Below are 26,400 nucleotides of genomic sequence, written 5' to 3'. Positions count from 1 at the left end.
AGGGGTGGTAAATGGAACATTTTTAATTGGACCAGTGTACCGCAGGTCTCTAACTGGGTCCCTTGCTTTTCAACTTGTTTATTAATGACCTGGAATTGGGCATTGAAAGTACTGTTTCTATTTTTGCTGATAATACTACATTGTGCAGAATTATCAGTTCCATTAAGGATGCTGCCACTTTGCAGAGTGATTTGACTAAATTAGAAAACTGGGCAGCAAGCTGGAAAATTAAGCTCAATGTTGATAAATGCAAGGTTATGTGGATGGCATAGGTGGACGGTGGACGGTGGGCGGTTAGCTCCTACTGGTTCCCCACGTAGCTAGGTAGGAACTTGGTCTGGGGAATGGCTGGAAGGTAGGGTTCTGGAATGGCTACTTAAGCACGGTTGATATTCAAAGATTATGGTGGTCAGGGTGTAATGACAACGCTGACTACACGAATAGCCCACTGATCCATCTTATGCCTGGTTTTTAAATGTGTGTTTTTTAGGGACACGGTCCCAGACTTCTATATATTATAATGGAGTCTGTTCTGGTGTTGTCTTTGTGGGGGTGTGTGTGTTTTGAACCAACCTAGATTAAAAGTTACGTTTTATTTTCCACACACTTTAATCAGAATTATATCTGAACTGGTTAGCTTGGAGTTAACAGGGTCTAAAAAAGTCTTTTACTTTCCCTGTTTCTCTGGTTATTGTCTTGAGGTTATGCACTTTGGCAGAAATAATATAAATGCAAGTTATACACTAGATAACAAGTTGTCTAATTCCAGGCAGCGTCATTCTGTGTCAAGCAGCCATTTGGAATGAGCCTCACATCAAAATGTATTCACCATGAGACCATCTGCTACAACCATAGTTCTACATGGATAAATTGACTGGTGATGGCATTTTCATGTGTTGCTGCTACTTTTCCAGAGAAACAAAACCTCACAAACTGTGACTGTGGTTGTTTTTGTGAACTTGGTTGTCAGGTGATAATCCTTCACAAATGTAAAATCCATACCTGGTGGCAAGTGACTAGCTTGAATTTGGGCATTGAGTGAAACTCTCTTTTCTTCAGGTTTCTGAATCGTAAGACCAGTGTTTTGGGAAAGAGAAACTTGCTTGACAGTGCCTCTGGGTGGCTGCTGAAGCACCTAAAGAGCCAAAATAAAAGTTAGGTGGAAGCAGGTCCTTATGCCTTCCTTTGAAAATGCAGGTCTAACAACTTGCTCCATCAATCCAATAGTGCTGCAGGCATCCATGTCTAGTGAAGAGTTTCCACATACACACTCATAAAAACTCAAGCATATTATTGACTTGATATGACAACAAGAAAATTCACCAGTTGTTTACATTAATATCTAAGAACATAAACTTGTCCAGATGGTTCTAATCCTTTGAGACACACAGGCCTAACCTACCGCAAGACGTACATTTCGCGATTCATCATTACTGCAGTTTTGTCAAATGTCATGAAGTAAAATCTGCAAGGGTTATCTCTGCCGTTTTATTTCATAAAGCATTATATCTAAGAAAACAGATGTGGCTTTGTGAATGTTCTTTTAATCACTCCGATTTTAGGAAGCCAGGCTACTTGTGTATTTCAAACCAAACGACTGAAGATTCAGCTGAAGGGTTTTCAGTAACGGCAGAACACAAACCGCAATAAACATGCATAAAAATATATGTAATTTGTGTCAAACATAACCTGTGTAATTTAATATGCGCAGCTGTAGCCTGAAATAATATGCATCCACCCAAATTACCTACATGGTTACAACTTCAGAACAAGCTTTAAAGCTCCCCATAGACGCTATGATTCTTCTTGCCGAACGACCGGGAAGTCCGACCAATCCTTTGAAATTATCGTGCGGTTAGTGGGATTCGAACGATCGTACATCTATGGCCAGCTTTACAGTGACTGGGATTCCCAATCAGGATTGGTCTTAACCAGATAAGATCATGCATTTTTTTGTTAATGTCTCTCATGCTGACTGTTTAACCTTAGTTATGATTTGATCATTATTGTGATAATGCTGGACACCATGAAAAAGTATCGTACCCTGCTGTATGCTTCTTGCTGGCAACCTAAGGTACATCGGTAGTTTGTAAAGCTTGTTCATGCCAAAGCTGCATGGAATAAATAGTCATCTGCATTTCCTGTCGTTTTTGTTCCTATTTTGGTTTTATGCAATTTTCTACATTTTAAAGAACCAGGGTCCAATCTGCACTGACCAAGACTGGGAGAATATCATTGCTAAAACATTCACTGGCCCTAGAAGCTTTAGGATACTGGAAAATAATTATTAAAATTCTCTCTCGCTGGTACAATGCTCCTTCGAGACTCCACAAAATATTTCCTAGCACAACCAACAAATGCTGGAGATGTACACAACAACCAGGTACCATGCTACACATTTTCTGGGATTGCCCAAACATTCAGCACTTTTGGACACAAATACTGGGAGTGTGCAACAGCCAACTACAGTTAGACATACCCAATAATCCGGCTACAATACTTCTTCACCACAATACAGACTATAAGAAATCTTTAACAAAATTTGAATTAAATGCAGCCAAAACATTGATTCCTCACAAATGGCAAAGTAACGTTTCCCCTACACAAGCTGAATGGATACAAGAAATGGAAGAGGTCTGCAAATTTGAAGAAACCCATGCTGACTCACACAAGGAAATATGAAAACACTGGGCCACCTGGCGTCTTTGGATACAATATTTGGATCCTACTGCATAGAGACATGATGGAAGAGACTCTTGCCAAACCAAGTTCTTAATCTGAGCTAAAGACCATTGCTATTGAAATTTAAACACTGGCTTCTATTGTATCTTATAATGGTAGGATTGATTGCATGTGTCAGAATGGTTTATACTTAATAGGATGTTAAGGTGGCCATACACGGGCAGATAAAGCTGCCGATATCGGTCGTTTGGACCGATTTGACAGCTTATCTGCCCGTGTATGGGGGCTTCCGACGGGTCTTCCCGATCGATATCTGGCCACGATATCGATCGGGAAGGTTGGATTTTTACCCGACCGACCCGTCGGAGCCGCTTGGCGCATCGTAATTCGATCGTTCGGGCCATACGGCCGAACGTTCGAATTACCCCCGATATAGCCATGCAGTTTAGTGGCATATCGGGGAAAGATCCGCTCGTTTGGCGATGTCGCCAAACGAGCGGCTCTTGGAGTCTATGGCCACCTTTAGCCTTAATTAAAATCCTTTTCCTATTGGTAACTTATGTTCTTGCTATGTCTGCCCCCCCCCCAACCTATTATTCCCAGTTACAACTGGGTCCTAACTGAACAATGATGAAAGTGCGGACAGCGGACAGTAAACGCATAATGATATTATCATTGACGCTGCGCGCAGCAGTTCTCACACAGATTTGTCAGTGTTATACGATATTCATACATAAAGCTAGCGCTAGGCTATTTGGAATATATGATGATATTTAAGATTGCAGGCTGTGAGAACTGTTGCTAGACATACCCTGAATGTTTTGCCTACCTCTTTGCATATATATGTGTATAAGTATATATGGAACTGACGTTTTTCTTTCTGTACCTTTCCTTTTTCCTACTGAAAATCAATAAAAAAAAACAACAAAAAAAAAACAGGGTCCCCATCGTACTCAAAACATTGCAATATGGAGAAGCAAAGTGTGGAAACAGGTTTTTATATGTAAGCATTTTTTTCATAATCTGTTCTCAATTAGTTTTCTTGCTTTCTACCTATGTCGATCGTATGCCACCCAACACAACGCCCTCCCTTGTCTCTTGCTGCCGACCATGGTCAACCTCTGACTACACTGCTTGCCTGCTTCTAGGCCTAAACTCACCCAATTAAAACTAACATTTAAAGGACAAGTAAAGGGAAATTCACTGGGAGTGCCAATGCTTTAGACACCCCCCACGAAAATAATGGCTTACCATAGATCAGCCTGGAGGTATTCCTGCTGCACAGCCGCCAATGCCCCAGCAACACTCTTCATGTGTCCTGCACACCGCATATGCACAGTAGAGTAAACATCAGACTTGAACTTTAAAGGCCACATTTTACTCTATGGGGCACAAGGCAGGAAGCAGCACCTCAGACTGGTGCACTTTTCAGCAGACAGAGGCCCTAAGATTAGCAATGATGTTCGGGGGGGGTCTAACACACTAGCACCCACAAATTTCCCTTTCATTGTCCTTTAAATAGGTCTTTCCCAGTCTACCTTCTGTCCCTTACAAACTCATTTGAGACCAAAACATTTACACCAATTGAAAGCCCCTCGTCACATAAAGCTTTCAGAGCAACAAAAAGGCTTTCTGCAATCAACTTCCCTAATAAAATAACAGAAAATAGAATTAAAGTGACATCCATACAGTATATATATATATATATATATATATATATATATATATATATATATATATATATATATATATATATATATATATATATCCAAGCACTCATGGCTCAAATTCCTGTCGGAAATGTAGTTAAAAGTTTATTTTGCCATCAACGCGTTTTGATCCACAAGGGATTGTCATCAGGATGACACAGGATCCAAACGCGATTGATGTGATTTTGGCAAAATAAACTTTTAACCACATTTCCGACAGGAATTGCGTACCATGAGTGCTTTCTACTATGGAGATGGATTATTGATGGTGAGCACCTGGCCACTGATTAGCAGAGTAGTGAGTGCTGATATAACCCCTTGTTCAATATGAGTAATAAGTAACAACATAAGTAGTATAGTAATGAATAAGATTTGTGATGAACACATGGTTTGTTTATTGTTTTAATCTCAAACAAGCTATGTTTTTTGCTATTTCTTGAGCTAAACAAAGCATACTGGGAAACTGAAGCTTGCTGGGTAGATAAATAGATTACCAGAGCAGTGACAATCTCCCTACATTAAGGATTGTGCTAACGAAACTGTTACAGCAAAGGGTGAAGGGATGGGGTTCTATTTCTGGCTTGAAAAAGGAGCATGGAACTCAGAAATGTTGCCATAAAGTTTGTATGATGTTTTGATAATGTATTAATAAATATTTTAGGAGACTTGATGTAGAGGAATGTGAACTGCACACATTTTATAGACATACATTTATATATAGTAAAAGTCAATTACCACTTGTTTTATATTCACTGTCTTCACTGTGCTGATTGGTTTAGTAGTAGCTGATGTTGTTTGTTGAAATTTAGCATTGATATTTGTGCTACCAACTTGCTTCCCAGCCTGCAAAGTGGATGGTGGGGTAATCTTCACAAGAGAGACAGTGTTAGTTGCTTGAGTTTGAGGTGTCTGCTGCCCACATTGCATAATGAATTCTTGTGAATCAGGCATCAGTCGACGTAGTGCAGGTAAGATTTTCTAATAATTTACAATGAAAAAAAAATTTGGATGGAATAAATCGACAGCATAAGAGTCTGACTGTGAGAAAAACAGGTCCTCTACATTAAAATTACCAATATATTCATATATTAATATTACTGATAAATTTCCTGTTTTTCTAATGTCAGTTTCAAATTGCAGTGAACACTACAGAACTGAGCCATCAAATAAAGAGAAATATAAAAATATCAACAAATATATAAATCTCATTTCATCATGTTTAATACTGTTAAATTAGAATTTGGGATGTAGTTACCGCTCCAGAGTAATTATGGATACTTCCTGTTCAAGGACTAATGGTGTAATTTTCCCATGTAACATCAAATCTTGAAACCAAAAAATGGTTATCTGAAAATGATTGCCAACATGCTGAAAACATATACACACACATAAACACCACAGATAATATAAAACATAAATACCTTTAAAAATGGCACTAGGTATGGTTGAGGAGAAGACTTTATACAGTTTTGCAGTAAACTCTTCAGGCTCAATGTCAGAGTCCTGACATCAAAGAGAAAATGATACTTCATGTAAATATTATCTCCCCCATACATATGCGCTTGAAACTAGATAACAAATATATAAACAATTTGCTTATCTGAACAGTAGTGTAGAGAAATAGAAAATTACATTTGCCTGACAGTATACATTCCCCAAAGCAAGATATTATGATATTTAATTAAATAAAATGTACTGTATTGAAGGATAGGAACACTTACTAGCAGACTCTTGACAAGGTTCTTCACATTTTGCCCCATGGTTGGAGACTGGGTCCACTAGATGCCAGTTTTATTAATGTTGCCAGGAAGTTTTTGCATTTCTTCACGTTGTCTAATATTTCCTGAAGTCCATATTAAAAAAAAAAAAAGGGTAAAATGGTAACTTCCAAAGTAAGCTACATACCTTAATAACTTTTGAATTCTATCTGCAAAATGCGTCTCATTATCTGCTTATTTTTTCAAGGTACTTAACTTTCATCCCTTCTTTCTGAAATCTGACCCAGAATTCCCCTTGACAAAGGCTATATTGCGAAACGTTGGGGCACTCATCACTGGCAAGTGCATCTGTCCCTTGTGGTTTGTCTCTTTTTTTTGCCTTGAACGTATAACTAGGTGGTATGTATATGTTTGTCAATATTGCTGTGTACAAACTGTTCTGTATACAGTATCAGTTTATTTGATGTACATTTTATTGCTGTAATCTATGTAAAAGAGAATTTTTTAATACCACCTTTGTTTGTACATGTGCATACCCAATATATGCTGTATATGGGTTTGGGTCACTAATTGTGGGGGTACCCCTGGGTTATTTGCACCTCATATATTCTATATATATCTTCTAAAAAAAAAACTTTTGTGCAAAAGAATTTTTCCTCTTCGCTGCATTTGGAGTGCCCTCCATTGATTTGTATTCTTAAATACTCCAGCTAAAACCTGTCAAATTCATGTAAATGGTCAACGGCAGAGGTCCCTTTAACCATTTGAAGATTTTTTTGCCTTCATGATTTTCGGGTGTTTTACACTGGTTTTTGCTAAGAAACAAAATCAATAAATTCGAGGTATTCAAGGTGTTGAAGCCTATAAACTCGATAAATTTGAGGTAATGAGTTTTTTTGCACGATTGCATTGAATTGAGTTTTTTTACATTCAGATATTTTCATAAATAAGCAAACATTCGAGTTTGTTTAAATTTAATAAATAACCCCCAAAATAAAAGTGGAGATAGACTTGTCAGATACCCCACCTTTTCCACAAATCTCTATATACATTTCTTTGAAATTTTAATTTAAACAGACAGTTTCCAGATTTTGCATTTCAAACAACATTTTACAGACATTTTTCTTGAATTTGTCTTTAGCTCTTCTTAAACCTGTCAGTCAGCCATCAGGCGATTCTGAGCTGTACATATGCCTTGTACTAATGATTGTGCCTTTCAGAGAAAAGATTCCTGCCTTTTTTAAAGGCTAATTTGGGAACAACTGCTTTACTATCAGTTAATAAATGTAGCAGCTCTTGAGCTATATCTGTTAGGTGTTGTCTCCTGTTAAAGGGTGACCCACAGCACATCCAGAACTGCAGAGCCATAGCATCATCTTTGACCATGTGACTTCCCATGATTGATCTCAACTAAACCTGTAAAGAAGCCCAAGATCCCAGTTTAGCTTCCAGTGTGTATGCGCCTGCTCACTGATGAAGATGGATGCTGCAAACAGAGGTGACGCAGCTAAAGGTGCCAATGTTGAGCATCTCTGTAGCATTGGACACTTTTTGCATTATCCAGCCACATTCCTAGGAACTTTATTCTTTGAGTTGGAAGAAGGGCAGACTTTTCTCAGTTTATGAAACAGCCTAGGGACTTTAGGGTCTCTATAACAAATGACAGATGATCTTAGAAGAGAAGGGGACCCAGTCTTTATTAAGCAATATTCAAGATTAATCAACGCCGACTTTTCCCTTAAAAGGCTGCAACTACCACCATGATTATGGTGAAAACTGAAGGAGGATTTAAAATGCCAAATGGGAGCGCTGTAAATTGAAGATGATCTACGGACTGCTCTCCCTCTAATGCTATCCTCATATCTTTTTGATGACATGGCCTTATCGGAACTTGAAGGAAGGCAATTTATACATCCAGAGTAATCATGAAATAACCAGCTACTGTCGATTGGATTGTTTCTATCTTGATTCTTTTTTTCTATGAATTTATTTATAAATCTTAGCTATAATAGTTTGATAGAATCCCTTTAAACTGTTCTCATTATCTGGAATCCCATCTCTGAATAGATGCAGAAATAACTCTCCCTCTTTAATTATAATCTCAAATCCCATCTTTTGTAGCACTGGATCAGTATTTGATTTAATCTTGGTATTTATGGGATAATGCCTCAAGCACTTTGAATAGCAGGACTTACCCATACCTTAGGATCATAAGGTCTAAAGTAGGGATGCACCGAATCCAGGATTTGGTTCAGGATTCAGCCAGGATTCAGCTTTTTTCAGCAGGATTTGGCCTAATCCTTCTGCCCGGCCAAACCGGGGAGGGAAATCTTGTGACTTTTTGTCACAAAACAAGGAAGTAAAAAATGTTTTCCCCTTCCCACCCCTAATTTGCAAATTAGGATTCGGTTCGGTATTCTAGGGATGCACCGAATCCACTACTTTGGATTCGGCCGAATCCTCCGTAAAAGATTCGGCCGAATCCAAAGTAGTGGATTCGGTGCATCCCTAGTCTAAAGGTCAGATCCTCCTTACTCCTAATATATGGCACTATCTTATATATTTCTATTTATAAGGATGCTTGTTCCTCTGTCTGTACTAATAATGTACAGTGCTGCTTAAACATATACGTGCATACTTACTGGGGAATTTTGAGTTGGTGCAGTTTGCGTCATTTTTAGAGGTCCAGGTTTGGAAGGCACACCATTGGGAACTCCTGAAATAGCCTTTGTCAGACCCTGAGCTGGCCTTACTTGGGGTACACAGTTTCCAGACAACACAGGTGTTATTACAGAAGATGCTTTTATTTATTAGATGTACTAACAGAGCTGCAAGTTCCAGCAGCAGTAGTTGTAATGTAAAGTTTTGTTGCTTTTAGCTTGATGGCTGAGCCACAGGTTGCTGTTGCTACAGTGCGACACTGAATGTGTTACACTAGCTGATGGGATCACAGTAGAAGTGCTAGTATTGATTGTAATAGGGGTAATTACTGGGGTAGAATGAATGGGTAACTCAGTTATAGATGATGTACCAGGTCCCATAATTTTGGTAGCAGGAATAACCACAGAGCCTGTAGCCGACACTGATGAGGCAGAAGTGGAAGAAATATTTGTTAGAGCACTGACTGCTGGGCTAGGAGCTTTAATCACTGCAGTAGAAGCTCCTAGTGTCGAGGAGACAGATGTTGTCTGGGTTGTAGATGGCGTACATATCCAAACAACTTTAGGTAAAGAAACTGCAGCACTCTGTCTAGCGTCCAACGATGAAGTGACTTTAACCACACTGCTCGTCACAGATGAAGCCTAATGAACACAAAAGTAAGCATCAAGATCATTACTTATAATGGCAAAATGATCTGCAATCTACACATACAGTTCTGGGTGAAATATGCCCATACCCAAATGTGATTTGTGCTGATCAGGTACACAAATCATTAATTTTGATGTAAAAAAGGGTGTGGCTGTGCTTCATATACATAAATTCCATTATCCTTGTAGAGTGGTTTAAAAACTGTACTCTACTGAGAGAATCAGTCAGATGGGTGCTAGAGGAGATAAAAGAAGCCTAGAACAACCCCACTGACTCAGCATTTTGAGAGACAATTAGGCCTTAGGAATTACTCCTGCCCAGTTTACTGGATTTATAGTTATAAAAAGGCAAATCAATGCTTCAAAATGGCTTGGTTTTCTAAACAAGATGAACCCTAGTTGACATTGCAAATATAAAGCACACATACCTGTAGTGGAGTGGGGCCTCTCTGGACATTTGGTGCAATGGACATTGTTGTTAACAGTGTTGTTTCACAGCTGAATTTGTGAGATTTGGAGGTACCTGGGCCCCTGGATTATAGTGGAGAGAAAAAAGGTTACATTAAAAAAATATAGTAAAGGTTGCCTGGATTTGTGCATTTTTTTGCAGAGAATATTAAAAAATTAAAGGGAGATACAACATGGGCTGCACATCTACATTATTGTCACATATATACATATCTGGGGCGTTGAATATGCATTTTGTACCTGTGCTTGGGCCCGGGCCAAGGTTTGTTGAGAAACCAGCATGAGTTGTCCTGTGCTGCTCCTAATAAGAACTGTTCCTATTAACAAAAGATGAATTAAGTGGATAAAAATTTGTTGTTTCACACTACATACGTTTCTCTTGAGACTCCTAACAAGACAGTTGCAATGGGTGACAGTGTTTGACTATGACTATGGAAACGACATAGAAGTCAGTGTTCCTTCGGCCAAGAATCCTTTTCCCACGATGCTTTTCATAGGAAGTAGGAAGAACATGCAGATACGTTGTACTCTTCTGTGTATCAAGAAGGGTTTTGTAATGAGTTGTATCTAAATAACCCAAAAAACTCCAAAAATGTTTTTTTTTTTCTAATTCATGTTAAGGGGTGCATTGAACTTTGTTACATCATATCACTCTACATTTGAGAAATAAAGTTTATTTCACACTGCTGATTTGGTTTGATTATGGTTGGCCCATCTTTCTGCACTATAAGGTGGTTCTGAAATAAGTTCTAGCCTTCTATATCATTACTAGGTAGGTAACATTTACTAGTCACCTGTTTAAAAGCAGAACATTATATTGGTTGCTATAGGTCACTGCACCTGATCAGACTTTGTGCCCTTAATATAGGGATACGGGACCTAATAAAGTAGTGTCGAAATATTTTACAGCAAAGAAAGTGTAAAAATTGTTGTAAAATAGTGTTGTACATCTTGATCATGTTACTCAGCCATTAGAAAAAAACTCAATATTACAAATTATAGAGAGCATTATGGTATATAGATGCACACTGGGACTTTAAGATAAAGTGAAAAAATTGTCAACGGTTTATCTGAGACATTTACAAATACATTTTGATTTTCGCACTTTCGCAAAAGATGCCCCTAGACTGTAGTAAAAGCTGGATCCAACCTCAGTGCACCATAGCTACCTACATGCGCTATTTGGGGTAGTTTTGGGTCTTTCTTGCCAGTTGACATTGGCCTAACATAGTCATTCAGGTTCAGACTGTACACAGGAATGCCAAAGCATAACAAGCCCCCCATACACTAGTAATGGCATCGCATTTCTCTGTTTTCAAATTTCAGAACTAGACCTTTAAAGGGATGATTCACCTTTTAGTTATCTTTTATTATATTAGAGAATGGCCAGTTATAAGCAACTTTTCCATTGGTCTTTATTATTATTTATTACGGTTTTTTAATTATTTGCCTTCTTCTTCTGACTCTTTCCAGCTTTCAAAATGGGTCACTGACTCCATCTAAAATACAAATGCTCTATAAGGCTACAAATGTATTGTTATTGCTACTTTCTATCACTTATCCTTCTCTTCAGGTCCTCTACTATTCATATTCCAGTCTCTTATTCAGATGAGTGCATAGTTTCTGGGGTAATTTGCAGTGACGTAACTACCGGGGGAGCAGGGGGTGCAATTGGGCCAGGGTTCGCACCCCCTCAGAGCCCCCCGGCAGCTTGCGCGCCACTGACTCTGGTGGAGTTCCGGGTGTACGGAGGGGGGAGAAATAACTGGAGAGCTGCGTAATAAAAATCTAAATAACTAAAAAACCACAAATAATAAAAAATGAAAACCAATTGCAAATTGCCTCAGAATATCAGGCTCTATATCATACTAAAAGTTAATTTAAAGGTGAACAACCCCTTTAAGCAGTCACTAGTTTTTATTACCAGTAAGATGGCTAGTAATGTCTGATTAAAAATGAGGGTATTTTTGCCATATGCAAGTGTCTGCTATATTTTGATAGAAACCATGTGTGAGGTGTCATGTCCACCCAGTTATTTATTAGTAAATGGAGGCTGCTAGGCAGGGAGTGGGATCACATATTTAAGGTACATAAGGAAAAGAGGATATATTTACAAAAATATTAAAAATAAAAGTGATATCGAGGCCACCTCTTACTTTGTTGTCTTGGCTAGTGACAAGAACTGGTGCCACTTTGTTGAGCACGAAGGAGGAGGAGACGGGGGCAGAGAGCACCGCAGCCGGGGCAAGGGAGATGCTCACTGCTGTCTGGACATTTTTGGTGGGGAGTTCAGGAGGGGGAGCAGCCAGGGAATGTCTGGGTGAGCAGGGATGGAAGTCCTGGAAACCCATGGCAGGGAAGGGCGGGAGCTGCTGAGGTGTCTTACTTAGTGTGCATCACCCTCTACACTCTTGTCAGCATATTAGCATTAGCATTATTAGTTTCTATCGCCTCAGCAACCACCACAGGCACAAGTAATGTACAATAATGTGACTTGGGAAGCCGTGGAAAGTGACCGCCACTTCAGTTACAGTTTGTTAGCAAATGTTCATTGGTCTATCTTGTGTAACACTCCCACACCCTTGTGCTTAAAGGGATACTGTCATGGAAAAACATGTTTTTTTACAAAATGTATCAGTTAATAGTGCTACTACAGCAGAATCCTGCATTGAATCCGTTTTTCAAAACAAGAAATGGATTTTTTTATATATAATTTTAAAATTTGCTATGGGGCTAGACATTTTGACATATCCCAGCTGCCCTCAGGTCATGTGACTTGTGCTCTGATAAACTTCAGTCACACTTTACTGCTGCACTGCAAGTTGGAGTGATGTCATTACCCCTCCCTCCTACAAGCTGCTGTAATGTAAATAGAGCCTTGTCTGCTGAGCCTGTCAATTGAACAATAGGCAGGTATCAAGATAAGCTCCCACTGACACCACTTCAGAAGGACTGAAATAAGATTGTCCTGTGATCACTGCCCCCACTTACGTTTCAAAAATATATATATATATATATATATATATATATATATATATACACACACACATAATTCATTTTGGGAACTGGAAAAAATATGTTATATAGATAGTTTATTTATATTTGTTTACACAAAAATGAATGGCAGAAACACAGGAGTACACTCCCAGGACTGATGACAGGGAATAGAAAAAAAGGATAAAATAAGGAGGACATACTTGAAAACCAGGAAAACTTAGGAGGAAGTCTAGGAAGGGTTAATTAAAATAGCTCAGGAGAAAGGAGGCAGTAAGTAGTTAATGAAAAAAGAAGTGTTGCAGGCAGGAAAGGAGCAAGGTGTGTGTGAGGTGGATAGCAGAGGGAACTCACAGCTCCTTTACCTCATCTAGTAACCAGTAAAACTAACTAGGAAGGCAGCAAGGAGAGAAAGTTCCCCCCTCCAAAGGAAAGCAGAGAACAAACTTACAGAACAGCAGGAGCTCTGATAGTGTCTGTGGGAGGAGGGGCTGCTAGTGCAGCTGTAGAGCAGGACGTAGGAAAGTGAAAGTAATTGCTTCCCTGCAAACTATGTGACCTCTCTCCTCCAAACATCACACGTATGGGCAGAGAGGGGAGGGGGAGTGTACAGCTAGATTCTCATGTCGTAGTGCGACCTGGCTTTTCATTACAGAGTGGCTGCCTCCAAGCACACAGGTAATGCTGTGCCTGCTGTTAGAGCAGCACAGGATGAATGTGTAATGAGCAGAAATGGAAGCCCCCATGACCAAATACAAACTAAAATAACTTGTGCATGGATTTGTGGATTAACATTTTATTTGCCAGACAGTGTTTATGGATGTGTGTTTTTTATATAAATGCAAAAAAAAAAAAAAGTTTAAAATGACAACAGATTCCCTTTAAGATACATTTTGGCAATTCTTTTAATCACCAAAATGGTTTCTCTTATTTCTTGAGCAAAACTGCAATTGAAGCTACTCTGTGTTTGGCCCTTGTGAGGTAGATAATTAGTTTACCAGGGCAAATATAATCCCCCTGCATAAGGCACTTCTGCTTATCTGTGCACCGCTTTTCTAAATATCTAGTATCAAGTATAAATATCAAGTATCTTTAGCCCAAATCCCAAACATAGGGGCAGCCTACCAAATGTTAGGCACCACCAGTGTTTATATGAACTATAGTAGTGTTTCTGAAGCAAACACACCAGTTTTACCAGTGCAAGGCAACACTACATTATATTTTCATTACTTAAAAACTCTTTCAGTTTTTGGTGTTACTGTTCCTTTAAAAACAAATCTCAATTTCTGTGGGATACAACTCGCTCCCTGTTGCCTTAAAATCGAATGCACAGCAGCCGCGTTTCCAGGCGCTCGCGAAAGTCAGCCAATCACAAGTTCTAAACGCCCCAAACATTACCGGACACGTGTTTATGTCGTCACTTGTCAATACCTATCAGGGAAGTTCATATTTCATCACTTCGAAGTGGGCGAATCCGCTGTATCTATGTGGTGTGGGCTGGGTTGTTTCAATTGACAAGTTATTAAATATAGTACTGCTGAACGGTGTCTGAGTTGTTATAAAAACAAAACGAATAACCCCCTTAATTTTTCTTGCAGTTCGTACGCGCCAATAGGTCATATCGAATTGACCGATGGATTGTACTATTATTACAAACTAAGGGGGGGGGCATGGAATAGTTGTATTGTTGGTATTTAAAATAGCGATACGCATTCATCAGGGGTAACAGGTATTTAATAGAATTCATCGACTGTAACAATGCATCCATATCATATCTCGTGTTTTAAACAATGTTCGATTTAGAAGGAACAGCCTATTTCCTGATTTTCTTTGCGCAAAGGATTGTGGGATTAACTTTAGGGCGAGACCTTTCTTTATTTATAGGGGTGTATAGTTACACTGGAAAATCATAGATTGTATTTCTATTTTTTTGCGGAGTTTAATTTTCCCGTAATTTAGTAAAACGGTATAAAAGTCGAGCTGCCCTAAAGGGTCTCTTGGATTCAGCGTCTGTGTTCAGTAAATGTTTGATTCTTTGTTCCCGCAACCCCCTTCCGCCAGGATCTTGTTCAATTTCCTTCTGGAGTCTCGCGGTTTGTGAGCTCAGGAGTGAGAACTCCGTTCCAGATTTCGCCAGTCTTTTTATTTAGAGACGGTCCGTGACTAGTGTTCGCGCTCTTTGTTTGCTTTTAGCTCGTGTTATGTCTGTAGCTTTCGCGGCTCCCAGGCAGCGGGGGAAGGGGGACATCACTCCTGCGGCCATTCAAAAGGTAACCGCTTCGATATTAAGGGACACAATCGAAAGGCACTATCTCCCGGGAGGGAATTCCCACAACTGCCCCACAATAGCCTTTTTCTGGGTGGGAAGTTAGGGGGTGCGAGCCACTGGGATGGAGAGTTCCAAATCAGACCTTTAAAGGAACAGTAACACACAAAAATGAAAGCGTTTCAAAGTAATTAAAAATAATTTACTGTTGCCTTGCACTGGGGAAAACAAGACTAGTATAGTTTATATAAGCTGCTGTGTAGCCTTGGGGGCAGCCATTCGGGCTGGAAAAATGAGAAAAGGCTCATGTTATATAGCACATTATATAGCACATAGCAGATACGCTCTGTCCAATACAACTGTTGTTCTAAAATGCTATTGGTTAGTAAATGGCAAAGTGCCACCAGGGCCAGAACTAGGGCAAGGCAAAAGAGGCACCTGCCTAGGGTGCAATGATAGGGGGTGCTGGGCAGCTATAAATTTTCTTCTGCCTAGCCCTAGTCCATTTTTGCAGTCCTCTTTGGTTTCCCCCCTCTCGCTCTTCTCCCCTCCCCCTCTCGCTCTTCTCCCCTCCCCCTCTCGCTCTTCTCCCCTCCCCCTCTCGCTCTTCTCCCCTCCCCTCTCGCTCTTCTCCCCTCCCCCTCTCGCTCTTCTCCCCTCCCCCTCTCGCTCTTCTCCCCTCCCCCTCTCGCTCTTCTCCCCTCCCCCTCTCGCTCTTCTCCCCTCCCCCTCTCGCTCTTCCCCCCCTCTGTTGCTCTTCTCCCCCCTTCTCCCCTCCCCCTCTCGCTCTTCTCCCCCCTCTGTCGCTCTTCTCCCCCCCTTCTCCCCTCCCCCTCTCGTTCTTCTCCCCTCCCCCTCTCGCTCTTCTCCCCTCCCCCTCTCGCTCTTCTCCCCTCCCCCTCTCGCTCTTCTCCCCCTCTGTCGCTCTTCTCCCCCCCTCTGTCGCTCTTCTCCCCCCCTCTGTCGCTCTTCTCCCCCCCTCTGTCGCTCTTCTCCCCCCCTGTCGCTCTTCTCCCCCCCTCTGTCGCTCTTCTCCCCCCCCTCTGTCGCTCTTCTCCCCCCCCTCTGTCGCTCTTCTCCCCCCCCTCTGTCGCTCTTCTCCCCCCCCTCTGTCGCTCTCTCCCCCCCCCTCTGTCGCTCTTCTCCCCCCCCTCTGTCGCTCTTCTCCCCCCCCTCTGTCGGCTCTTCTCCCCCCCCTCTGTCGCTCTTCTCCCCCCCCTCTGTCGCTCTTCTCCCCCCCTCTGTCGCTCTTCTCCCCCCCTCTGTCGCTCTTCTCCCCCCCTCTGTCGCTCTTCTCCCCCCCTGTCGCTCTTCTCCCCCCTCTGTCGCTCTTCTGCCCCCCCTCTGTCGCTCTTCTGCCCCCCCTCTGTCGCTCTTCTGCCCCCCTCTGTCGCTCTTCTGCCCCCCCTCTGTCGCTCTTCTGCCCCCCCTCTGTCGCTCTTCTGCCCCCCCTCTGTCGCTCTTCTGCCCCCCTCTGTCGCTCCTTCTTCCCCCCCTGTCACTCTTCTGCCCCCCCCTCTGTCGCTCTTCTGCCCCCCCTCTCTGTCGCTCTTCTGCCCCCCCTCTGTCGCTCTTCTGCCCCCCCTCTGTCGCTCTTCTGCCCCCCCCTCTGTCGCTCTTCTGCCCCCCCCTCTGTCGCTCATCTGCCCCCCCTGTCGCTCTTCTCCGCTCCCCCCCCTGTCGCTCTTCTCCGCTCCCCCCCTCCCCTTTGTCGCTCTCCCACCCTCCGTTGTTCTCACCTGCGTCCCCTCCATTGCTCTCACCTCTTTGCTCTCTGCCGATTTGTCTGGGGTTCTTTCGATTTGAAGTTTTTCCAAAAAAAAAGTTTCAAAGTTAACCAATTGACTCCAAATAGGTTCTAGGAGGTCCCCCATAGGCTAAAACAGCAATTCGGCAGGTTTTAGATGGCGAATGGTCGAAGATGAATTTTTAAAGAAACAGTACATGATAAATTTCAAATTTTTTACAAAATCGAATCGAATTTGGACAATTCCCTAGTCGTAGTACACCAAAAACAGCTTGAAATTTTAATTTTTTTCATTCAAAAATTCACTTTGACCTTTGATAAATCTGCCCCTATGTGTACAAATATAAATGTGATAGCATATTGCTGAGCCATTTTAGCTGTACCATTCCTGGCCAGTGGAAATGTACAGTAACCTTTTAAGGGATTATAAATAATGAAAGCTACTTTTCAAGATATGTTCTAGAATGATATCTGTAAATGTAATTGTTACTGAATACAGTTTTTCTAGTCTCTGTACTGCTACTGTTCTGATTATTGATGTAATGTAGAAGCATCAGCTAATTAACTGACCTATAAAGAAGCCTGCAAGGTTTTGTGGGAATGAAAGGGGAACTATCATGAAAATGTAATATAAGCTTCATCATACTGAAACAAGAAACTTTCTAAATACAATCAAATATTCTGCATCATTTCTGAAATAATCAAGTTTATCTTCACTGTCCCTCACTCCGCATCTGTTTCTCTTCATTTTGTCTTCATGCAGCAGTTAGGTGTCAGAGAGTCATTGACAGTTAGATCCAATATATCTTATAGGGGGAGAGACTTCCTTTACTAGCAGAATAACTGCCTTTTGCACAAATTCGGCATGTAGAGAGACAGCATTTCTGTCGATTTAAATAAAGTCTATTCTATTTAGAAAACGTATTTTAGTATGCTGAAGCGTATATTAAATTTTCATTTTCGTGATCGTTCCCCATTAAGCTCTCCGCTAGAGGATATCTGGCTTCTGCTAGATTGTTTCAGAACCAGCAGTAAAATTGTCCATACATGAAGAGAAGTGATTTTCTGTACCTGTTACTTACTCTAGATATTGGTCCGTTTGCCTCAGAAACGTTTGAAAATGTATCTGCAAATACAGCAAGTGCTTGATGCAGGGCTGATCTTGTCTGGACAGAACAATAGAAAGGCTGCCATACTGGGACTCATTTATCAACACTGGGCAAATTTGCCCATGGGCAGTTACCTATAGCAAGCAATTGGCGAATTAGCAGCAATCTGATTGGTTGCCATTGGTTACTGCCCATGGGCAAATTTGCCCAGTGTTGATAAATGACCCCCACTGTCGGTGGTCTATCGTGTAAAATCTCTGTTCAGCCTCATCAGAAGGATACCATGTTGATTTGGACCATGTATGGCTACTTAAAGGGGTGGTTCCCCCTTAAGTTAATTTTTAGTATGTTATAGAATAGCCGCCTCTAAGAAACATTTCAATTGGTCTTCATAATTTTTTTTTTTTTTTTTTTAGTTTTTGAATTATTTGCCTTCTGACTTTCCAGCTTTCAAATGGGGGTCACTGACTGGCTATAAATGTATTGTTTTTATTATTAATCTTTATATTCAGGCCCTCATATTAATATTCCAGGCTATTATTCAAATCAGTTCATGGTTGCTAGTGTAATTTGAATCCTAGCAACCAGATTGCGGAAATTGCAAACTGGTGAACTGTTGTATACAAAGCTAATTAACTCAAAAACCACAAATAATAAAAAATGAGAACCAATTGCAAATTCTCTCCGAATATCACATTTTACATCATAGTAATAGTTAACTCAAAGGTGAACTTTAAAGCTAGTAATGGCAAACATTTTGTAAAAAAAATTAGTATGCTACTAAAAAAAAACGCCAACACATATTAAAATCGCTAAGTCTTTATTAAGAAATAACTTACCGTAACTCCGCTTTCGCTCCTCTTCAGAAAAGGCGACCATCCATCGTGCGGCGCTCGATTTATCCTCCCTGGCTATCTCCTATAAGGAAGGCAGGGAGGAGGAATGGAGCGCCGCACAATCGCCTTTTCTTAAGAGGAGCACAAGTGGAGTTTCCATACGTTATTTCTTAATAAAGACTTTGTTTTTTTTTTTAGCATACAAACAAATTTTTTAAAACATTTTTTTGCTGTTACTGGTCCTTTAAGTGCAAAGGACAGACTGTTCCTGCTTTCAGTTGCAATTGCATTTAGAACAGCACTATAAAAGATTGAGATTTGTATTGGAAACTTGCCTAAAATGTTTTATTTAAATATTGAAAATGTCATTTTTATTTTTTGGACCCCTTGGTTACTTCTGCAGGATATAAACTGTATTTTCACGTGTAGTTTTGTTGCATTGTCTCCATTTACAAAAGCTTACTTGAATATTGTAAAATGTCACCTGTACAGGAATTTTTAAACATTGTATATTTGTTTCTGAACGAGCAGTCATGATGTCTTTTAGCTTTAGGACCAGACCTTAAAAGGACCATACGCCTCACCTTTCTTTCAGTATATCTGTCAGTACTGTCTCTTTAGCATTTTTGCAACGTACAGGTATGGGATCCGTTATCTGGAAAACCCAGAATTACAGAAAGGACATCTACCATACACTCTATTTTATCCAAATATTTTAAAAATTGTTTCATTTTTTCTGTAATAATAAAACAATATTTTGTACTTGATACCAACTAAGATATAATGAATCCTTACTAGAAGCTAAACCAGCCTATTGGGTTTATTTAATCTTTTCCATGATTGTCTAGTAGACTTAAGGTATAGCGATCCAAATTACAGAAAGATCTGTTATCCAGAGCCCCAGTTCCCCATATTATTATAGATATTTTATGAGATAGCTATAGTAATTTGTGCAATAAATATATGCAGATTCTTTGGACACTTGCCATTTTGTATGATACTGTTTTTTAGCTGCTTTGTGTGAATTTGTGTAAAGGTTAATTTTATTATTTTTCAAAACTACATAGGTATTTCAGAAGATTATGAAATCTAAATAGCTATGAAGATTTTGGATGGCTTTTAAAATACAACAGTACAATCTTCCACTCTGCATCCCAGAGTACCATTTTAGGAAGTGATTCCTATGATTGCCCTGTTCATTTGTTATGAGAACCCCTGTTTTATAATTATTGTAAAACATATTATTTGCTGGTGCTATAAAAACAATAATCTGCAGTACAGGTAACAAGAGCATACAGGTATGGGATCCGTTATCCGGAAGCCCATTATCCAGAAAGTTCCCGAATTACAGAAAGGACATCTCCCATAACTCAATTTTATCGAAATAATTACATTTTTTAAAAATAATTAAAAAGTGATTTTGTTTTTCTCTGTAATAATAACAGTAAGCTTGTACTTGATCCAAACTAAGATATGATTAATCCTTATTGGAGGCCAAACCAGCCTATTGGATTTATTTAATGTTTAAATGATTTTCTAGTAGACTTAAAGGGGTCCTGTTATCGGAAAACATGTTTTTTTCAAAACGCATCAGTTAATAGTGCTGCTCCAGCAGAATTCTGCACTGAAATCCATTTCTCAAAAGAGCAAACAGATTTTTTTATATTCAATTTTGAAATCTGACATGGGGCTAGACATTTTGTCAATTTCCCAGCTGCCCCTGGTCATGTGACTTGTGCCTGCACTTCAGGAGAGAAATGCTTTCTGGCAGGCTGTTGTTTTTCCTTCTCAATGTAACTGAATGTGTCTCAGTGGGACATGGGTTTTTACTATTGAGTGTTGTTCTTAGATCTACCAGGCAGCTGTTATCTTGTGTTAGGGAGCTGTTATCTGGTTACCTTCCCATTGTTCTTTTGTTTGGCTGCTGGGGGGAAGGGAGGGGGTGATATCACTCCAACTTGCAGTACAGCAGTAAAGAGTGATTGAAGTTTATCAGAGCACAAGTCACATGACTGGGGGCAGCTGGGAAATTGACAATATGTCTAGCCCCATGTCAGATTTCAAAATTGAATATAAAAAAATCTGTTTGCTCTTTTGAGAAATGGATTTCAGTGCAGAATTCTGCTGGAGCAGCACTATTAACTGATTCATTTTGAAAAAAATTTTTTTCCCATGACAGTATCCCTTTAAGGTATACCCAGGTCCCGGGTATTCTGGATAACAGGTCCCATACCTGCATTTCCCCCTTGCCCATACATATATGGGAATCATAAGTGATATACAAAATATACAGCTGGTGTGTGTGTGTGTTTCTGACCATGTTAATATGGTCATAGCAATGTCCCTTTTAATTGTTATCATTGTTGAAATGCTGCCAAAGACCCTGGCAGATTGTAGATAAATGATGACTCTATGGCACATGGAATGTTTTCTCCAATAGAGTCTTCCAACCAACTGAGAAGCAGCTTTTTGCAGGTAGGCCTCCATTGAATAGAATAAGAGATTGACCTGTTCCACTCACCCAGGTAATGTCTCGTTCACCTGGGTTGCTGCATACATTCTAAGTACCTCTAAGGGCAGGACTACATGGCCGATTCAGCCGCGAGCAGGCGTGCTGCGCAAAATCGCAGGCGTCACGTAGGATGCGACGGAAACAAGGTAAGTAATGGCAGTGTCGCATTGTTGATGCGACACAACACGACTGTTGGGTGCAGCGTCTGCATCTGACAGTCGCATCAATGCTGCTACACGATGCGACAATTGAATTACTTACCTTGTTTCCGTCACATCCGACGTGACGCCTGCGATTTTGCGCAGCGCGTCGGATCGCGGCCGAATCGGCCATGTAGTCCTGCCCTAACTCTAGGAGCCACACTGTGCCTGTCCTTTGCCTTTCCTTACTAGATATGGAATGTCTTTGGCAGCCCGAAGTTGAACTAAGTACATTTATTTGTTTGTTTGTTAGGGGTTAGCAGAGCGAAAACCATTAATAAATTAAAAATTTGCCAATGCATGTTGTCGCCCTATTTTAATTAAAAATTTTGACATGAACTCATTATCTGTTGTAGTCTAAATGCTTTTCAACTGATCAACCTGTTATTTTAATGTCAATTACATTTTTTTTTTACTTTTTAGATGCTGGATGAAAACAACCATCTAATACAATGCATAATGGATTATCAGAACAAAGGAAAAACCTCAGAATGTTCCCAGTACGTATTATTGCTGAAATGTTAAACCTCTCTCTGCGAGGCACTATATTGTTTATATAGCACTATTTTAAAGGATTGAGGAATACTATATAAAGAGTTCTATTTAGAGCATTTCTTCCCCTCTGCAGAAAAGGTAACTTCAGAAAATGCAGTCCTTCTAATATTAACTCAGATATTTTTGTAGCAGCCAGTGCATGGGTTTTGCCAATACTGTCACTGTAACAGAATTGTCTCGTATAGTAATGTCCCTCTGCCGTAGTGTTGTGGGGCCGGGCCAATACCGCAGGTTTGGGCCGACCTCAGTCATGCATTTGCGGGTCGCGACCCTGCTACAATGTTTTCGTCCTACTAAATGACCTTTCTCAAGTATGTTTCAAAAGATTTTTTAGCAGGACAGAATCGTCTGTAATAAATTTTTGCTTTTCTTGATAAAACAACTGTATCATAAGTTTAATTTTTTAGGCTTTGTTCATAAGAACAAAGTTGTCTTTCGATTTGTCATCTAATTTCCTAGGCAGTCGTATGTTTCTAGTTTTAATGGTTTACTGTGTTTATACTTCTCTTGCTCTCTCATGTATGTTTGTATATTTAAGGAAACTGGCAATTATTTCTTACTGACTAACTCATGCTCTTCATACAACTAAAGAGAAGTTATCATGAAAACAACTTTAACAATTTAATATAATCTGCATCTCTTGGAAAGGAGGAACATAATAAATATCCTCAAATTAAAAATTCCGTGTTCATTTTTTCAATCCACTCAGCAGTGTGTTTCTCTACAATACATGCAGGAGACGGTCAGCACAAGGCCTGCATGTAAAGAATCCAATAGCTGAGCAGTGGGATAGTAAAAAGTAAAGCTGTCCTACATGCCCAAATTTGGTTGGGTGGTTTAGCCCATTTCATTCATACATGTCTGGCTAGTGAAAGAGTTTAGAACAATAATGCTGACATTTTAGTGGAGAAAAGATTATCCGTCTTGACAGAAAATTTCCTTTTGTCAGCCAAAAGGAAGTTAAAGGGGAACTAAAGTCTAATGCTAGAAATGCTGTATTTTGTATACTAAATATAAACATGAACTTACTGCACCAGAAGCCTAATAAAACAAATGATTTATGCTTTCAAATTTGGCCGCAGGGGTCACCATCGTGTAACTAACATTTTTGAAAGACTACACACACGCTCAGTGTGGTCTGAGCTTTAGTTGGTAGGTTAAATTTAGGGATTGACATGAATTATCCAAACAGCACAAGTCAAATAATTTCTGCCATAGAAGCTGATGCAGCAGGACTGATTAATAATTGGAATATGCAGACTGCACTGGGTCTATGGATACAAATCTCTACACAGTTACCGGCTGCTTTACAAAGAAACAAACAAAGCTGCTCAAGTTCTGGGAAGTAAGGTGGGGGGGGAGCCTCCTTCCTGCTGTTTGAAAGTATGATTGTTTCCCTTCAGAGCAGTTAGGGACCGTCTGAAGTTTCTATCTGCAGCAGTCAGAGCAAGTAAAACGAAGGGAGAATTTCACTGCATACAATCAGGTTTCTTACACAAACGGTACGCATTTTTTAATTGAAGTATATTGGAGATTTTTATTTTTCATTAAAGAAAGTAAAATTTAGATTTTATTTTTTTGCCTTTACATCCCCTTTAGGAGGAGCCACACCTCCGACATGAGTCCCAGAGTGTGTCTCAAAGTTTTGTTCTTATGTATTTATCAAGTTTGCACAAGATTCATATAAAATAAAATGTAAGGCAACTCCAATATATTGCTGAGGATAAACTTTTTAATGCAGACCTTGCAGCCACTAAGTAATATTTTTATCCTTTATTTCTACTAAAGAAAAGTGCTATAGCTATCAATGGTAATGACAAAATGGTCCTCATCTTCATATTAGTAAAAAATGACATAATTCCTTTGATAAACAGGTATAGGATCTCTAATCTGGAAACCCGATATCCAACAAGCTCAATTATGGGAATGCCATCTCTCATAGTGTACATTTTAAGCAAATCTTATTTTTAAAAATGATTTCCTTTTTCTCTGTAACAAAACATACTTGATTTTAACTAAGCTACAATATGATTGCTGAAAAACCCATGTCCAAAGAATTCTGGATAATGTGCATGTTTTATAGTTCTTGAATTTGAAATGTTATCTTTTGGGTATTTTTTATTACGCTAAATGTTATTGTATTTTGTACATTTATAATTGAACTCATTTTTTTTTCTTTTGGTTTAATAGATATCAACAGATGCTGCATACAAACTTAGTATACTTGGCTACAATAGCAGACTCAAACCAGAATACCCAGCCTTTATTGTCAGCAGTAAGTATTTTGTTTTTAGGCCATCGAGTGAAATATTCCTAATATTTCCAAATTTTTCAAAATTACCAGATGTAGTTTTATTCAAGATCCCAGCAAACATTTTGGCCATTTAGTGCTCTTACTCTGTAAGAGTAAGTGCACTTGAAAAAGGGTTGGCCTGAAACGTTTGCTGGGATCTTGAATAAAACTGCACATTGATTACATGTTGCAGAGTCATGTGAATTCCATTTGGAAATACTAGGGTATATGTACATATTCCCTTCATTAGTGGGGGTGTACCAAAGAGGGCACCACCTACATACAAATCCTACATCAGCTCCACACATAGATTAATGTTTTGTTCCAAATCCAGTAAAACTCCTAAAAGAAATATGGGTTATTTATTAAGGTTCGAGTTGTGTTCCACAAAAATTTGAATTTTCACAGGGATTTTCTTTTTGGTCAAAACTCACAATATAACTTGAATTTTTTGAGATTTATTATACCCCGACCCTGGAAATATCTCAAATCCGAAAATACACCATCTAAAACCTGTCGGAGTCAATGGCAGAGGTCCCTTGAACCATTTGAAGATCGCTAATAGCCTGCATGAAGTCTAGGGTTTTTTTCACAGGATTTTGCCTGAAAGCTCATGCAAGTTTTAAGTTTTGTTTTTTTTTTAATTCGAGTTTTTGGGTTTCGCAACTCAAACTCAGAATCAAGTTTTTTCCATTCGAGTTTTTTCTTAAATAAGAAACCATTTGAGTTGAGGTATAAAAAACGTACGACCTATAATAAATAGCCCCCTTAGAAGAAATACAATGCATTTTTAAAACACTGCTAAGTACAAACGTTAAGGGCATGCTCTCATGCTCTCATCCAATAAGTACTGATTGCTGAGAAATGACTATTTTTACCTTCTAAAAGTTTACAGGGCTTTTTTTGACGAAAGATGTTTTATTGTTAAGTTTATGTTAGGATAGTTAGAGTAGCATGGGCCAGTTAATGTGCCTTGAATTAGAATAAGGTTAAAGTGGAGGATTTCAGTAGCTATTTGCATGCATTCTACTAGCAAACAAATGTGGGTATGATCAAGCATTTGCCTTCGAATGAGACCTGCTGGGATAAATATATGACACAATGGAGGCAGGGAAATTATAGAGTAATTCAAATATTAGTATTCATTATTTTTCTAATCTTTGCTTTAGCTACCTACACAAAATATGCCTATGGGTCCAGCAGGGATGAATCAGAGCGGCCCTCCTCAACCACCTCGCCCTCACAACATGCCTTCAGAAGGGATGGTAGGAGGGGGTCCGTCTGCACCGCACATACAGAACCAGATGAACGGCCAGATGCCTGGTAAGATTTCCTTCTCTAAGGTATTAACACCAAGGTTGCTTAGCAACTGAACGTTGTGAAGGCTCAAGGGATACTAGATTGCTGATGACAAAACTGCCTTGAATACCCTGGAGTGCAAGCTCTCTTACAGTTTGTTAGCTACCGTGCTACGTGACCTGTATTCACTGCTTTATCTTTCTGCCCTTGGGCTTTGATGCGGCTGACACACAGCATTGCTGTGATGAACAGAACTGTCTAAATTTAGTCTGCGTGAAACCACATAGTACAGCTGGCTTTCAAAAGATCTGTGTAGGGAAACTGGCCCTCGGCTTAACAAAAACAAATGCTTTCAAAATGGCAGAGATGCACAGTCTCTTTCTCCTCTTTGTAGTTGCTTTTTTAACCTTTTGGTGCTAGAGCACAATTTTTTTATTTTATTGGGTTCAGATCCATCATGTTCTGAATATAGATTTTTTTTTTTTTGATCAATTTAAAACAGAGCATGGTAATGATAACATATGTTTTTTTTTTTTTTTTTTCTTGAAAGGCAGACAACTAAAATACCCATTACATGGGGACTTCTTTTGATAGGTGAAGCTATTCTCCAGTCCATTTCACTAACTTAAGAGAAAATGGTTAATTAGTAGCTGGTGTTTGCTTCTGCTGGGTTCTTCCCAATAATTATTTTGTTTGACTTATTT

General features: G+C 39.7%; 1 protein-coding gene and 1 pseudogene across 4 annotated transcripts in view; one reads left to right on the top strand and one right to left on the bottom strand.

The window, feature by feature from the left end:
• The window catches only part of LOC108718572, a 43,017-nt pseudogene extending 28,518 nt beyond the window's left edge, over window positions 1–14,499 (bottom strand).
• Window positions 14,500–14,882: 383 nt separating this feature from the next.
• The window catches only part of ss18.L (synovial sarcoma translocation, chromosome 18 L homeolog), a 33,615-nt gene continuing 22,097 nt past the window's right edge, over window positions 14,883–26,400 (top strand). Inside the window, exons 1-4 of one of the 4 annotated variants that reach the window (XM_041565286.1) lie at window positions 14,883–15,149; window positions 21,973–22,049; window positions 24,295–24,379; window positions 25,567–25,720. In XM_041565286.1, coding sequence (XP_041421220.1) covers window positions 15,081–15,149; window positions 21,973–22,049; window positions 24,295–24,379; window positions 25,567–25,720 — 385 coding nt within the window. In that variant the 5' untranslated portion in view covers window positions 14,883–15,080. 4 annotated transcript variants of the gene reach the window in all.

Source organism: Xenopus laevis, chromosome 6L (genome assembly GCF_017654675.1).
Source record: "Xenopus laevis strain J_2021 chromosome 6L, Xenopus_laevis_v10.1, whole genome shotgun sequence".
NCBI lineage: Eukaryota > Metazoa > Chordata > Amphibia > Anura > Pipidae > Xenopus > Xenopus laevis.
Note: the sequence above shows the minus strand (reverse complement) of the source record. Positions and strands in the feature narration are given on the sequence as shown.